We start from the raw sequence: 14,029 nt of genomic DNA, 5'->3' as shown, positions 1-14,029 counted from the left end.
AGCTTCATTTTCTCAGCTGACTCGATGACCTCCTTCACATCAGCATGTGTTAGTTTCTGCTCTTGTTGTTCTGTACCACCTCGCTGGTCACTACCATCATCTTCCAACATCTCGTCGGCAGTTACCTCAGGTTGCCTGATTACCTCCAGGATGTCCTTGAGGTCTCGGAGAAGCCTGCAGCTCTAACACTTTGTGCAGCCTCTCTTGCATTCTCCAATGCCACAGCAACAGACTGAGTCTTGCCAGCCACCGCTTTCTGCCTCCCATCTGGGATACCCCAACACATGCCGCCACGCAGGTGCAATCGTACAGACAGCTGCTCCACCAAGAAATCAACAGCCTTCTTCATGTTCAACAGTTTTAATCCGCACTTTGTCCGCCAAATCTTGTTCAGATCCTCGCCCTCGCCTCGCTCTAGGTTCTGCAATTCATCCTTGGTGTTTGGTGAAGTCGTTCAGGAACCGAAACTTCTGAGAAGCAGCCTTGGCGTTAAATCAACTCCTGATCCATGGGCTGGATTAACGCATTAGTGTTAGCGGGAAGGAAGACCACTTTTACGTTGGGGTGACGATCCAGCAAAAGGGTCGAGTGTCCTGGTGCGTTGTCGAGGAGCAACAAAATGTTGAATGGCATATTATTTTCCTCGCAGAATTTCTTGATATCCACGCCTTCCCTGAGGTTAGCCAGTGGACATTTAACTTGCTCATGTCCATATTCTTGTAGGCATGCGGCTTGGCGGCTTTGTGGATCACAGACAACTTCAGCTTAGCAGTGCCTGAGGCAGTGGTGGTGAACAGTATGGTGATGCGCTCCTTCTGCATTTTGCTCCTCCGACACTTGCTCGCAGACTTGACTACGAAGGTTCTTGGATGGCAATTTCATCCAGTACAACCCTGATTCATCCATATTGAACACTTGGTCGTTGGTGTACTGTCCTTCCTCCATAATTTTCCGTAAAAGGGGAAAATTCATGCAGCCTGCCTGCTCCTTCTCCGACTTTCTAAATATTTGTGATCTGTCGTTTAAACCTTGCAGCCACCCAGGGGAAGCACTGAAGGGCTTGGGCTCTGCAACCCCCAATTTTCTTGCTACTGCTGTGAGTTCCCGGCAGTGCCTGAGTGTCGACCACCATGTTCCTTCTCGACTGACGAATAATGTAGCTTACCAACAAACTCTCGGTCTTCAGCAGCACCTTATTGTGGCAATATTTCACCAGCGAGAAACCTACAGACTTGGTAATGTTCATGTGTTCGTTGATCTTGCCGGCATCATTCTTGATTGTGCGGATTGTCGATTCATTCACTCCATATTGTCTAGCCAGATCCACCTGTCTCGCGCCTTTTTCTATCTCCTGGACGATCTTGTACTTTACACTTATAGCGGCGCACCTTCTGCTTCAGGCGGCTTGGCGGTAGTTTAGGGTTCCTGGGCACGAAAGAAGGACAGTGAGACTGACGCAGCGGTGGTGGAGGGCGTGGGTGGCAGGGGTTGCGTTAAATAGACCAATCACAGTGCGCAGCGGAGGGGATGCGTGGGTGATAAGGATACGTGGCCCAATCACAGTCCGAATGACATTGGCACAAGTCTGACGTCAGTGCCCAGCACCGCCCGCCACTTGCAGTGTATATGATGGCATTTACCGCGTAAATAATAATTTTCGCTTCTGAACAGGTGCTGTGTAAAATCATAAATGGCCGTCCGCGTATAAAATATCTGCGTAAACCCAGACTATACTGTACATAAAAGAATAAAAATGTCTAGTTATTTCACAGTACAGCGAGTTCTGCTATAACGCGTGTTTTGACAACGTTAATTTGCTCTAACGCGATTTATGAATAGAGGAACGATATTTGTATAACGCGAACGCTTGTTTGCTGTAACGCGATTTTTGCTTACTATTTCTCCAATTTTGTGGTATTAACTGTGAATATGGTAAAGAAGATTCCAAGAAGCGTTCTGGTGATCGCATTCCGTATGATTGTAAATATAACCCTTGAAGAGAAGCTCGATGTTATCTACCTCTAAATCACCCTTTCTCCATCAAGTTATATTCATATTTTTTCAAGGTTAAGTGTTACATTTTGTATGATTTCATTATTAGATATGAATGTAACAATTATTAACGCTATCCTTTGTGTTAGGCTAACTACTAAATTTTTTTCGATTTCGTAGTAGTAATCTGCACCTAACCCTATTTTCTCCATAAGCCCTGTTATTTCTATTATGCGAATTTCTATAACAGGATGTTTTACAAGAACACAACTATCACGTTATAACAGAACTGACTGTACTGTAATTGTTGGCCCACTGTATATATATTAACTTGATCTTTATTAATATGAAAATGTTTTCTTTCAAGGGCGAAGTCTCCTATAATATCAAGAGCAGTGGTGTTCCCTCATCATCCTGTCATGAATAAAACCTACCTCTTGAGGTTCAACCCCCTCAGTATCCTCACTGGTGGTCTCCCACTCTCCTCGAACCTGTGAGTACTGTGTTGCACCACCACCTGTTAATACTGTTCTCTTGTGCTGACATCCTGTAGTTCAGAAGATGTTGTGTGCTGACATCCTGTAGTTGAGTGGATGTTGTGTGCTGACATCCTGTAGTTGAGTGGATGTTGTGTCTCACCAACTGGGAGTCCATTGTGTCACCATTGGTCCTCCTCTACTGAACTAATGCATCTTGTCCAACAGTGTCTTTCTCCCATCTGTAGTCGTTGATGGATTGATGTTTTCCTGGATCATAGGAAAATAATTTACTATAATTGCCTGTTGATAATTTACACTGAGCTCTTGAAGATCTCCAATTATGACTCTTAATTCCTCCCCAACAGATGGACCAGTGGACCAAACTGTCGTAGCCTGCATAATGAGGACACTGGCCTACAACTCTCTGGTTGTCCACCAAATCATTACTTCTTCTCAGGATTTTCAGTACTTCAGACTCTCATTGACACTGCCATCATTAGTGTGAGTTCTCGACACCTTTGGCCTGTCCTTGGGTCATATAACACATAGCTTGGCCTTCACCTTTCATCTGAAGAATCCTACTTCAATACATTTCACATCACAATATATTAAACTCATCTGCTCCAGACCCATGTTGTACAGTTTTACAAGACTTAAACCTTACTACAGTGCACAACTATTAACTGTTATTCTCCCCCAAAATCGTCTTTATTTTATATATTATTGGGAACCTTTACCTGCTACACTCCAGGGGTCAGATAATGTCTTGAATGGGTTCATTATTTACATCAGGAAACTTGGGTGAAAACATTTGGTTGAGGAGAAAGAATTGGTTGGTGGTATAATTGGTTGGTGGTATAATTGGTTGGTGGTATAATTGGTTGGTGGTATAATAGCCTGTACTGTATTGTATTGTACCTCGCTACCTACACTCATGAACTTTATATGTCGAGTATGTATTGTTTTTAATGATGGGACACTTGAAGGTTTTAAGGGATGGGTAAAACAGTGTAGAGTATAAGTATGTTTATTAAGAAGTAGGTAAAATTAGAAAAAATCTCATGAACAGACAGTCTCTCACTGAATACTGTACAGTTGTCTAATGAGATACAGTATGCCATAGACCTAACGAGAGGTACTAAGTATTCAAGGCAAAATGCTGCATATGTAAACAGGCTGGGGGTTGAGGAGAGGGGTTGATTGGGCGTTGCCTCGTTTGCCATCTCACACAATCATTTCTCACGAGATGAGAGCCATTTATGTTGCTTCAAAGCACCAAACGACCGGCTGACATTTCTCCTGGGCACCAGTGTGTTGGAGGATTTTAAACTCACGCCTGTGCTTGTGTACCACTGTGAGACTCCACGAGCAATTGAGTGCATGTCAAAAAAGCACCTGCCTGTTGTTTGGCTGGCAAACAAGAAGACCTGGTTAGTGAGGCAATTGTTTCAGCAGTAATTTGCCTCCTATTTTTGCCCTGCTGTAAAGCATTACTGTGGGGAGACAATTCTAGTACCCAGAGCTGTGTTGGTGATGGATAATGCTCTTGACCACCTGCAGCACCTAGACAGTGTAAGGACAGTCCTGCCTGTGTAGATTGTGTTCTTGCCAAAAAACACAAGTTCCCTTATCCAGCCAATGGTCCAAGGAGTCATTGCCACTTTTAAGACGTATTACCTCCACCGCATTTTCAGGCAGCTGTTCCTCCCAACAGATGGTCTCGACCAACAGCCATGCACCGAATTTGGGAAAAAAATGATGGCTATTGAAAACATTAGCAGAACATAGGAAGAAGTGTATGAACAGTGTGTGCGGCCAAGTGTCTGTCATGACTAACGAGGCTTCAGTGTGGAGGACGACATCACCAGGGACGTTGTCCAGCTAGTTAGTCAAGCTGGATTTAATGAAGTGAATGTCGATGATGTGGAGGAGCTGCTGACATTACACAGGAGGAGCAGCTTAACAGATGAGGAGCTGGACCAACACCGAGCTAGTGAAGGGGCAGAAGGTGCACAAGATACTGAACCAGAAAAATTGCTCAGTAAAAATATTTTAACTGATACCTACCCGATGTTGTGTGATGCCCTTATTACTGTAAATGGCCCAAATATAGAGTAAAGTACAGGAGTGAAGAGGAACATTTTAAATGAATTTGTCCCCATTGAGGAGATGCTGTGTGAGAAGAAACTGAAAGCAAGACAGTTAACCCTTGATTCCTTCTCTGTAATGAAGGAAGATGGGCCACAACCTGGCCCATCTTCCCAGGGGTAGCTGCTGTCTCTTGTGTCTCACTGCTGCCAAGAGAGTGTGTGTGAGTGTGTGTGAGTGTATTTAATAATAATAATAATAATAATTAACAGTTGATTGAAAGAGCATGGCAGGCAGAAGGATCTTCAATTCGGTTAACGAACAAAACTTCGATTAACGAAATCCTCACAACAAACACGTTTTGTTGTGTGCATCAGCTGGTCGGCTAGTCCGCCAATATACTGTACAGTACAGTAATCTGTTCTATGTTTAAATTCATTTCCAGTGGAGTAAATATCAAGAAAGTTGGTCTCTTGAAAATTTCTGCATTTTTTATATTAAAATTATTAGTCATTCTGAAATTTAGTTAACATATTGATAATATACAGAGCAGAAATTATTATGAAACATGAAGAAGGCATAAGAACCAATGCACTCTGTAAAGAATATGGCATGTCATCATCGACTGCCTCTGCAGTCAGCTGTTTGATATATAAACAAAGCTGCCAGGAATACAACATACACACCTCAAAGTAAGTTAAAATACAGTACAGTATTCTACTGTTTTTTATTTATTATTGTACAGTATACTGTACAGTACAGTACTGTATTTAGTTTATATTTAATGTTTTGTTAATTCTATTACCAGTATACAGTACTTTGTATGTACTTTTTCTGTGAGTTGGAACCAATTACCCAATATCCCATTGAAATAATAGATTCAGTTAATAAAATTTTCGGCTAACGAACGACTCTGTGGAGCAATTGTGTTAACCAAGGGACCACTGTACAAGTAACATGCACTCCTCACCATTGCATTATGCGCGAGGTGGCCGCGGAAGTGATCTTTGCTGAAGTGTCTCACCCCTCCGCCAGCCAGCTGGGGCTGAGGCATTGTAAGTCTGGCAGCGAAGGGAGACTTAAGGATAAGCCAGCCATCAATCAACACGTTCACCAGTTGCCAGCGTAAATTTTGTGAAGGAAGATTTATGAGTTTTACCCCACGACATTGCCCCTATTTATTGCCACAATGCCCGTTGTTTCTTTGCCTTTTTTACCACAATGGGCAAGAGGAAAGATATAACAGAAAAGCAGATAGCATCAATTATTAGTCTGCATAACGGCAAGAAACCTGTAGAGGAAATATCAAGAATTGTTGGTGTGAGTGAACGATCTGTTCAGATGTGAATTATACAATTTTGAGATGACGGCGGGTTGACAACACCAGTGCACAGCGGACGGCCAGGGAAGGTTCGAAAAACTTCCCAACGCACGTTAACTGTTCTTGAGAGGCAACTTGATGCTAGTCCACGTCTGTCAGCAAGGGAATTGAAAGAAAAAACCCTGTACTTCTAGGTGATGTTTCTGAAAGGACCGTTCACCGCCCCATCCATGACGACCTGCAGTTTAGCAGCCACTGCACCACGCAAACCACTCTCACCCTTGTCCAGAGGCAGCATAGGGTCGCTTTTGCCAAGGCTAACCCTCGGTGGGATTGACCAAGTAGCAGAGCCTGCCGTGGAGTGACGAGGCAACGTTTTCTACTGGAAGTCATTACTCCTAATGTGTCACGGGCGACCGAGGAGTGATTAACTTGACCCCAAGTTCACTTTTAGCACAGTTAAGCATCGAGTCACTGATGGTGTGGGGTCGCTTCTTGTACTTTGGAACCGGTGATCTTGTTGTGCTACTGTGGGAGCTGTTTTGTGATTATTGGGGTCTTTTGAAGAATGGCGCTCATGTGTTTATGGTGCCCCAAGTCACACAGCAAAATATGTAATACAATGGCTTGTTGACAGTCAGGTAGGCTTCATAAGTGATTGGCTAACCATTTCCTGACCTTAACCCGACAGAAAATAAGTGGAGCATTATCAAGCTTAGTCTCTAAGGGTAATAAGTGGAGCATTATCAAGCTTCGTCTCTAAGGGTAATAAGTTGACATTATCAAGCTAGTCTCTAAGGGTAATAAGTGGAGCATTATCAAGCTTGGTCTCTAAGGGTAATAAGTGGAGCATTATCAAGCTTAGTCTCTAAGTAAATTATCAAGCCTCTCTAAGGGTAATAAATTGGGCTTTATCAAGCTTGGTCTCTAAGGGTAACAAGTGGAGCATTATCAAGCTTCGTCTCTAAGGGTAACAAGTGGAGCATTATCAAGCTTCGTCTCTAAGGGATAATAAGTGGAGCATTATCAAGCTTTGTCTCTAAGGGTAATAAATTGGAGCATTATCAAGCTTGGTCTCTAAGGGTAATAAGTGGAGCATTATCAAGCTTCGTCTCTAAGAATAAATTGGAGCATTATCAAGCTTGGTCTCTAAGGGTAATAAGTGGAGCATTATCAAGCTTCGTCTCTAAGGGTAATAAGTGGGGCATTATCAAGCTTCGTCTCTAAGGGTAATAAGTGGAGCATTATCAAGCTTAGTCTCTCTAAGGGTAACAAGTGGAGCATTATCAAGCCGTCTCTAAGGGTAATAAGTGGAGCATTATCAAGCCGTCTCTAAGGGTAATAAGTGGAGCATTATCAAGCTTCGTCTCTAAGGGTAACAAGTGGAGCATTATCAAACCGTCTCTAAGGGTAATAAATTGGGCATTATCAAGCTTCGTCTCTAAGGGTAATAAGTGGAGCATTATCAAGCTTCGTCTCTAAGGGTAATAAGTGGAGCATTATCAAGCTAGTCTCTAAGGGTAATAAGTGGAGCATTATCAAGCTTAGGTCTCTAAGGGTAACAAATTGAGCATTATCAAGCTTAGTCTCTAAAGGTAACAAGTGGAGCATTATCAAGCTTCATCTCTAAGGGTAATAAGTGGAGCATTATCAAGCTTGGTCTCTAAGGGTAATAAGTGGAGCATTATCAAGCTTAGTCTCTAAGGGTATAATGGCATTATCACGCTAAGGGTAATAAGTGGCATTATCGCTTCTCTAAGGTAATTAGTGGAGCATTATCAAGCTTCGTCTCTAAGGTAATAAGTGGAGCATTATCAAACTTGGTCTCTAAGGGTAATAAGTGGAGCATTATCAAGCTTCGTCTCTAAGGGTATAATTGGAGCATTATCAAACTTGGTCTCTAAGGGTAATAAGTGGAGCATTATCAAGCTTCGTCTCTAAGGGTAATAAGTGGAGCATTATCAAGCTTGGTCTCTAAGGGTAATAAGTGGAGCATTATCAAGCTTCGTCTCTAAGGGTAATAAGTGGAGCATTATCAAACTTGGTCTCTAAGGGTAATAAGTGGAGCATTATCAAGCTCGTCTCTAAGGGTAATAAGTGGAGCATTATCAAACTTGGTCTCTAAGGGTAATAAGTGGAGCATTATCAAACTTGGTCTCTAAGGGTAATAAGTGGAGCATTATCAAACTTGGTCTCTAAGGGTAGGACATAAGTGCTGAGAGGCAGCGTTAATGAGGAGTGGAATAATTTAGACCAACAAATAATCCACAACTTGGCAGAGTCAGCTCCTTCACTTGGCAGAGTCAGCTCCTTCACTTGGCAGAGTCAGCTCCTTCACTTGGCAGAGTCAGCTCCTTCACTTGGCAGAGTCAGCTCCTTCACTTGAGTCAGCTCCTTCACTTGGCAGAGTCAGCTCCTTCCGCAGATGCTCCTTCTTGAGAGTCAGCTCCTTCATGGCAGAGTCAGCTCCTTCACTTGGCAGAGTCAGCTCCTTCACTTGGCAAGTCAGCTCCTTCACTTGGCAGAGTCAGCTCCTTCACTTGGCAGAGTCAGCACCTTCACTTGGCAGAGTCAGCTCCTTCACTTGGCAGAGTCAGCTCCTTCACTTGGCAGAGTCAGCTCCTTCACTTGGCAGAGTCAGCTCCTTCATGGCAGTCAGCTCCTTCACTTGGCAGAGTCAGCTCCTTCACTTGGCAGAGTCAGCTCCTTCACTTGGCAAGTCAGCTCCTTCACTTGCAGAGTCAGCTCCTTCACTTGGCAGAGTCAGCTCCTTCACTTGGCAGAGTCAGCTCCTTCACTTGGCAAGTCAGCTCCTTCACTTGGCAGAGTCAGCTCCTTCACTTGGCAGAGTCAGCTCCTTCACTTGGCAAGTCAGCTCCTTCACTTGGCAGAGTCAGCTCCTTCACTTGGCAGAGTCAGCTCCTTCACTTGGCAGAGTCAGCTCCTTCACTTGGCAGAGTCAGCTCCTTCACTTGGCAGAGTCAGCTCCTTCACTTGGCAGAGTCGCTCCTTCACTTGGCAGAGTCGCTCCTTCACTTGGCAAGTCAGCTCCTTCACTTGGCAGAGTCAGCTCCTTCACTTGGCTAGTCAGCTCCTTCATTGAGTCAGCTCCTTCCTTGGCAAGTCAGCTCTTCCTTGGAGAGTCGCTCCTTCCTTGGCAGAGTCAGCTCCTTCACTTGGCTGAGTCAGCTCCTTCACCTGCAGAGTCAACTCCTTCACTTGGCAGAGTCAGCTCCTTCACTTGGCAGAGTCAGCTCCTTCACTTGGCAGAGTCAGCTCCTTCACTTGGCAGAGTCAGCTCCTTCACTTGGCAAGTCAGCTCCTTCACTTGGCTGAGTCAGCTCCTTCATGGCTGAGTCAGCTCCTTCATTGCAGAGTCAGCTCCTTCACTTGGCAGAGTCAGCTCCTTCACTTGGCAGAGTCAGCTCCTTCACTTGGCAGAGTCAGCTCCTTCTTGGCAGGTCAGCTCCTTCACTTGGCAGAGTCAGCTCCTTCCTTGGCAGAGTCAGCTCCTTCACTTGGCAGAGTCAGCACCTTCACTTGGCAGAGTCAGCTCCTTCACTTGAGTCAGCTCCTTCACTTGGCAGAGTGCAGCTCCTTCACTTGGCAGAGTCAGCTCCTTCACTTGGCAGAGTCAGCACCTTCACTTGGCAGAGTCAGCTCCTTCACTTGGCAGAGTCAGCTCCTTCACTTGGCAGAGTCAGCTCCTTCACTTGGCAGAGTCAGCTCCTTCACTTGGCAGAGTCGCACCTTCACTTGGCAGAGTCAGTTCCTTCACTTGGCAGAGTCAGCTCCTTCACTTGGCAGAGTCAGCTCTTCACTTGGCAGTCAGCCCTTCACTTGGCAGAGTCAGCTCCTTCACTTGGCAGAGTCAGCTCCTTCACTTGGCAGAGTCAGCTCCTTCACTTGGCAGAGTCAGCTCCTTCACTTGGCAGAGTCAGCTCCTTCACTTGGCTGAGTCAGCTCTTCACTGGAGTCGCCCTTCACTTGAGTCAGCTCCTTCACTTGGCAGAGTCAGTCCTTCACTTGTCAGAGTCAGCACCTTCACTTGGCAGAGTCAGCACCTTCACTTGGCAGAGTCAGCTCCTTCACTTGGCAGAGTCAGCTCCTTCACTTGGCAGAGTCAGCACCTTCACTTGGCAGAGTCAGTTCCTTCACTTGGCAGAGTCAGCTCCTTCCTTGGCAGAGTCAGCTCCTTCACTTGGCAGAGTCAGCTCCTTCACTTGGCAGAGTCAGCTCCTTCATGGCAGAGTCAGCTCCTTCACTTGGCAGAGTCAGCTCCTTCACTTGGCAGAGTCAGCTCCTTCACTTGGCAGAGTCAGCTCCTTCACTTGGCAGAGTCAGCTCCTTCACTTGGCAGAGTCAGCTCCTTCACTTGGCAGAGTCAGCTCCTTCACTTGGCAGAGTCAGCACCTTCACTTGGCAGAGTCAGCTCCTTCACTTGGCAGTCAGCTCCTTCACTTGGCGAGTCAGCTCCTTCACTTGGCAGTCAGCTCCTTCACTTGGCAGAGTCAGCTCCTTCACTTGGCAGAGTCAGCTCCTTCACTTGGCAGAGTCAGCTCCTTCACTTGGCAGAGTCAGCTCCTTCACTTGGCAGAGTCAGCTCCTTCACACCTGCAGGGGTGTATCAGGGGAACAAGGGAGGCCCATACACTACAGGAAGTTTGTTAGCTTCTCAGATTATTTTTTATTAATGTTTCATGTTGTCGTTTATGTCCGTCACGACCCAGCATAATGCAATGGTGAGTAACACGAGTGATACAAATATGATATACAATAACTAGGTGGGGAGAGGGTCACACTACAGGGCATTTCAACATAGTGACAGTGCAAAAAGGTAATATTGACTGTGTGTGTGTGTGTGATTATTATTATTATTATTATTATTATTATTATTATTATTATTATTATTATTATTATTATTATTATTATTATTATTATTATTAACGGTTTATTAAGATAACATGGCAGCCCGAAGGCTGAAAATATACAATGAACAGAGGTGATAAGTTACATATAGTGAAACAGAGGAGTGGGTCACTTGGTTGACAAAAGCTTTCAATACAGAAAGATATAAGAAACATAGAGTCAACATATAGATTAACTGTAGATCTGGTACTGTGGGGCTGGTCTGTAGACATTCTTGTGACCTGATGCTGGCGCCTGGTACTGTGGAGCTGGTCTGTAGACATTCTTGTGACCTGATGCTGGCGCCTGGTACTGTGGGGGCTGGTCTGTAGACATTCTTGTGACCTGATGCTGGCGCCTGGTACTGTGGGGCTGGTCTCTTGTGACCTGATGCTGGCGCCTGGTACTGTGGGAGGAGCTGGTCTGTAGGCATTCTTGTGACCTGATGCTGGCGCCTGGTACTGTGGGAGCTGGTCTGTAGTCTTCTTGTGACCTGATGCTGGCGCCTGGTCTGTGGGAGCTGGTCTGTAGACATTCTTGTGACCTGATGCTGGCGCCTGGTACTGTGGGAGCTGGTCTGTAGACATTCTTGTGACCTGATGCTGGCGCCTGGTACTGTGGGAGCTGGTCTGTAGACATTCTTGTGACCTGATGCTGGCGCCTGGTACTGTGGGAGCTGGTCTGTAGACATTCTTGTGACCTGATGCTGGCGCCTGGTACTGTGGGAGCTGGTCTGTAGACATTCTTGTGACCTGATGCTGGTGCCAACAAAGTCCTCCCCACACTTTGGGTGGCTGTCATACCTGTGTGTTAAGGCGCTCCCTCCCTCACTACACCTGTTTAACACATCCACTACGTGGTCCAGGTAGGTCCTTCAAAACACACACACACACACGCACGCACGCACACACGCACGCACGCACTCACTCACTCTTTGCTGTCACTCAGAATCGAGTATGACGATCATCCAGCTGTGATACAATTATATGAATTATTAGGGAAGTCACCCAGGTTGGTGAGTTTTGAGGTGACTAAAGAGGCCGATACGGGACCGACAGAGTCGTTCACAGATGTTGCACATGTGGAGGGCTACACCTAGTGCGGGAGGGTCGGTAGCAGCGTCTTTCCTGCGTTGACGCTTGTCTGCCTCAGTTTGCGGTCAGGCTAACTCGAAAGTATTAACACCTTCTCGTGTGGTGCTCCTCCAAGCTTTACGGTGTGGGGTGATCGTCGCCCAGGTGAGGGGGTCGATTATTTGGCACTTTTTCAGATTTGTCTTAAGACTACCCTTATACCTCTTCAGTTGACTGCCAGTGTTAAGTTTACTATTCGTGAGGTGACTGTAAAGTAACTGCTTTGGCAGTCTACTGTCGTCCATGTGGGTAACATGGCCAGTCCAGTGTACTTGTTCATGGATAATGGTAGCCTCGATGCTCCTACAGTTGGTGTCAGCAAGAATACTGTCATTTGTTCTCTTGTATTCCCAGCAAACTTGGAGGATGGAACGTAGGCTACGTTGGTGAAAGTTTTCAAGTGCCTTGAGGTGCCTCCTGTATGTGACCACACACACACACATGGCAGGAGGGATGATGCAAATACTGTAGTATATAAAGTACTGTTAGGATACTGAAGGTGCTCAGATGGAAGAAATATTAAATTACCAGAGGTGGAAGGCTGTAACACCACCTTTTGTATTATATAAATATTCACCCAAGTGCATAGCACCAAATTATTCACTAAGTTATTCAACAATGACTCGGTAGTTGTTCATGTTATACACGCTGACCTTGTAACCCTCTCACAAGTCAGGCGAGGTCAACCTGACTGATCAAAGCGCCCCACTTGACGGCTCTCCCACACTTGGAGGAGAGGGCCAGACTCTTACCACTATTTAAGGGGTGAACACTTCACTTAGTGTTCCCATACAAGTACTGTGTATATAATAGAGGGGTGAACACCTCGCTTAGTGTTCCCATACTAGTACTGTGTATATAATAGAGGGGCGATCACCTCAGTGTTCCCATACAAGTACTGTGTATATAATAGAGGGGTGATCACCTCAGTGTTTATCACAAATTACTGTGGAGGTGATCCTCAGTGTTCCTACAATGCTGTATGTATAATAGATCACCTCAGTGTTCCCATACAAGTACTGTGTATATAATAGATCACCTCAGTGTTCCCATACAAGTACTGTGTATATAATAGAGGGGTGAACACCTCAGTGTTCCCATACAAGTACTGTGTATATAATAGAGGGGTGAACACCTCAGTGTTCCCATACAAGTACTGTCATATATAATAGAGGTGAACACCTCAGTATTTATACAAGTACTATTATGTATATATAATAGAGGAGTGTGAACACACCTCCATTGTTCCATACAAGTACTATGTATAATAGATGAACACCTCAGTATTCCCATACTATACTTGTATATAATAGAGGGGCGATCACCTCAGTGTTCCCATACAAGTACTGTGTATATAATAGAGGGGTGATCACCTCAGTGTTCCCATACAAGTACTGTGTATATAATAGAGGGGTGAACACCTCAGTGTTCCCATACAAGTACTGTGTATATAATAGAGGGGTGATCACCTCAGTGTTCCCATACAAGTACTGTGTATATAATAGATCACCTCAGTGTTCCCATACAAGTACTGTGTATATAATAGAGGGGTGAACACCTCAGTGTTCCCATACAAGTACTGTGTATATAATAGAGGGGTGAACACCTCAGTGTTCCCATACAAGTACTGTGTATATAATAGAGGGGTGAACACCTCAGTGTTCCCATACAAGTACTGTGTATATAATAGAGGGGTGAACACCTCAGTGTTCCCATACAAGTACTGTGTATATAATAGAGGGGTGAACACCTCAGTGTTCCCATACAAGTACTGTGTATATAATAGCTTCAACAATAAATTAAAGCCCTGCCACTTTAAGAGTTCCAGAACTTATTTAAAACAATTGTGTGCGATACCCAAAACAGCTATCATAAGGCAGTGAATGTAGAGCTCAGCACAGCACAGTACAGTATGGTACAGCACAGTACAGCTGAGTACAGTACAGTACAGTACAGTGCACTCCACAGCACAGTACAGCACAATACAGCACAGTACAGTATTTGTACAGTACAGCACAGTACAGCACAGTACAGTACAGTACAGTAAATGCAGTACAGTACCGAACAGCACAGCACTGTACTGTACTGTACAACACAGTACAGTACAG

General features: G+C 45.0%; 1 protein-coding gene across 4 annotated transcripts in view; it reads left to right on the top strand.

The window, feature by feature from the left end:
- Positions 1 to 14,029, top strand: part of LOC121875024 (cholesterol transporter ABCA5-like) — a gene marked incomplete at its 3' end in the record, with an annotated part of 115,291 nt that overhangs the window by 36,760 nt on the left and 64,502 nt on the right. For all 4 annotated transcript variants that reach the window (XM_042379376.1, XM_042379377.1, XM_042379379.1 and 1 more), the window contains 2 exon segments: positions 2,360 to 2,485; positions 2,837 to 2,972. In XM_042379376.1, the coding sequence (XP_042235310.1) occupies positions 2,360 to 2,485; positions 2,837 to 2,972 (262 nt within the window).

This window comes from Homarus americanus, unplaced genomic scaffold (assembly GCF_018991925.1).
Source record: "Homarus americanus isolate GMGI-L3 unplaced genomic scaffold, GMGI_Hamer_2.0 scaffold7732, whole genome shotgun sequence".
NCBI classification, from domain to species: Eukaryota; Metazoa; Arthropoda; class Malacostraca; order Decapoda; family Nephropidae; genus Homarus; species Homarus americanus.
The sequence above is the reverse complement of the archived record's forward strand: the minus strand, read 5'-3'. Positions and strand labels throughout refer to the sequence as shown.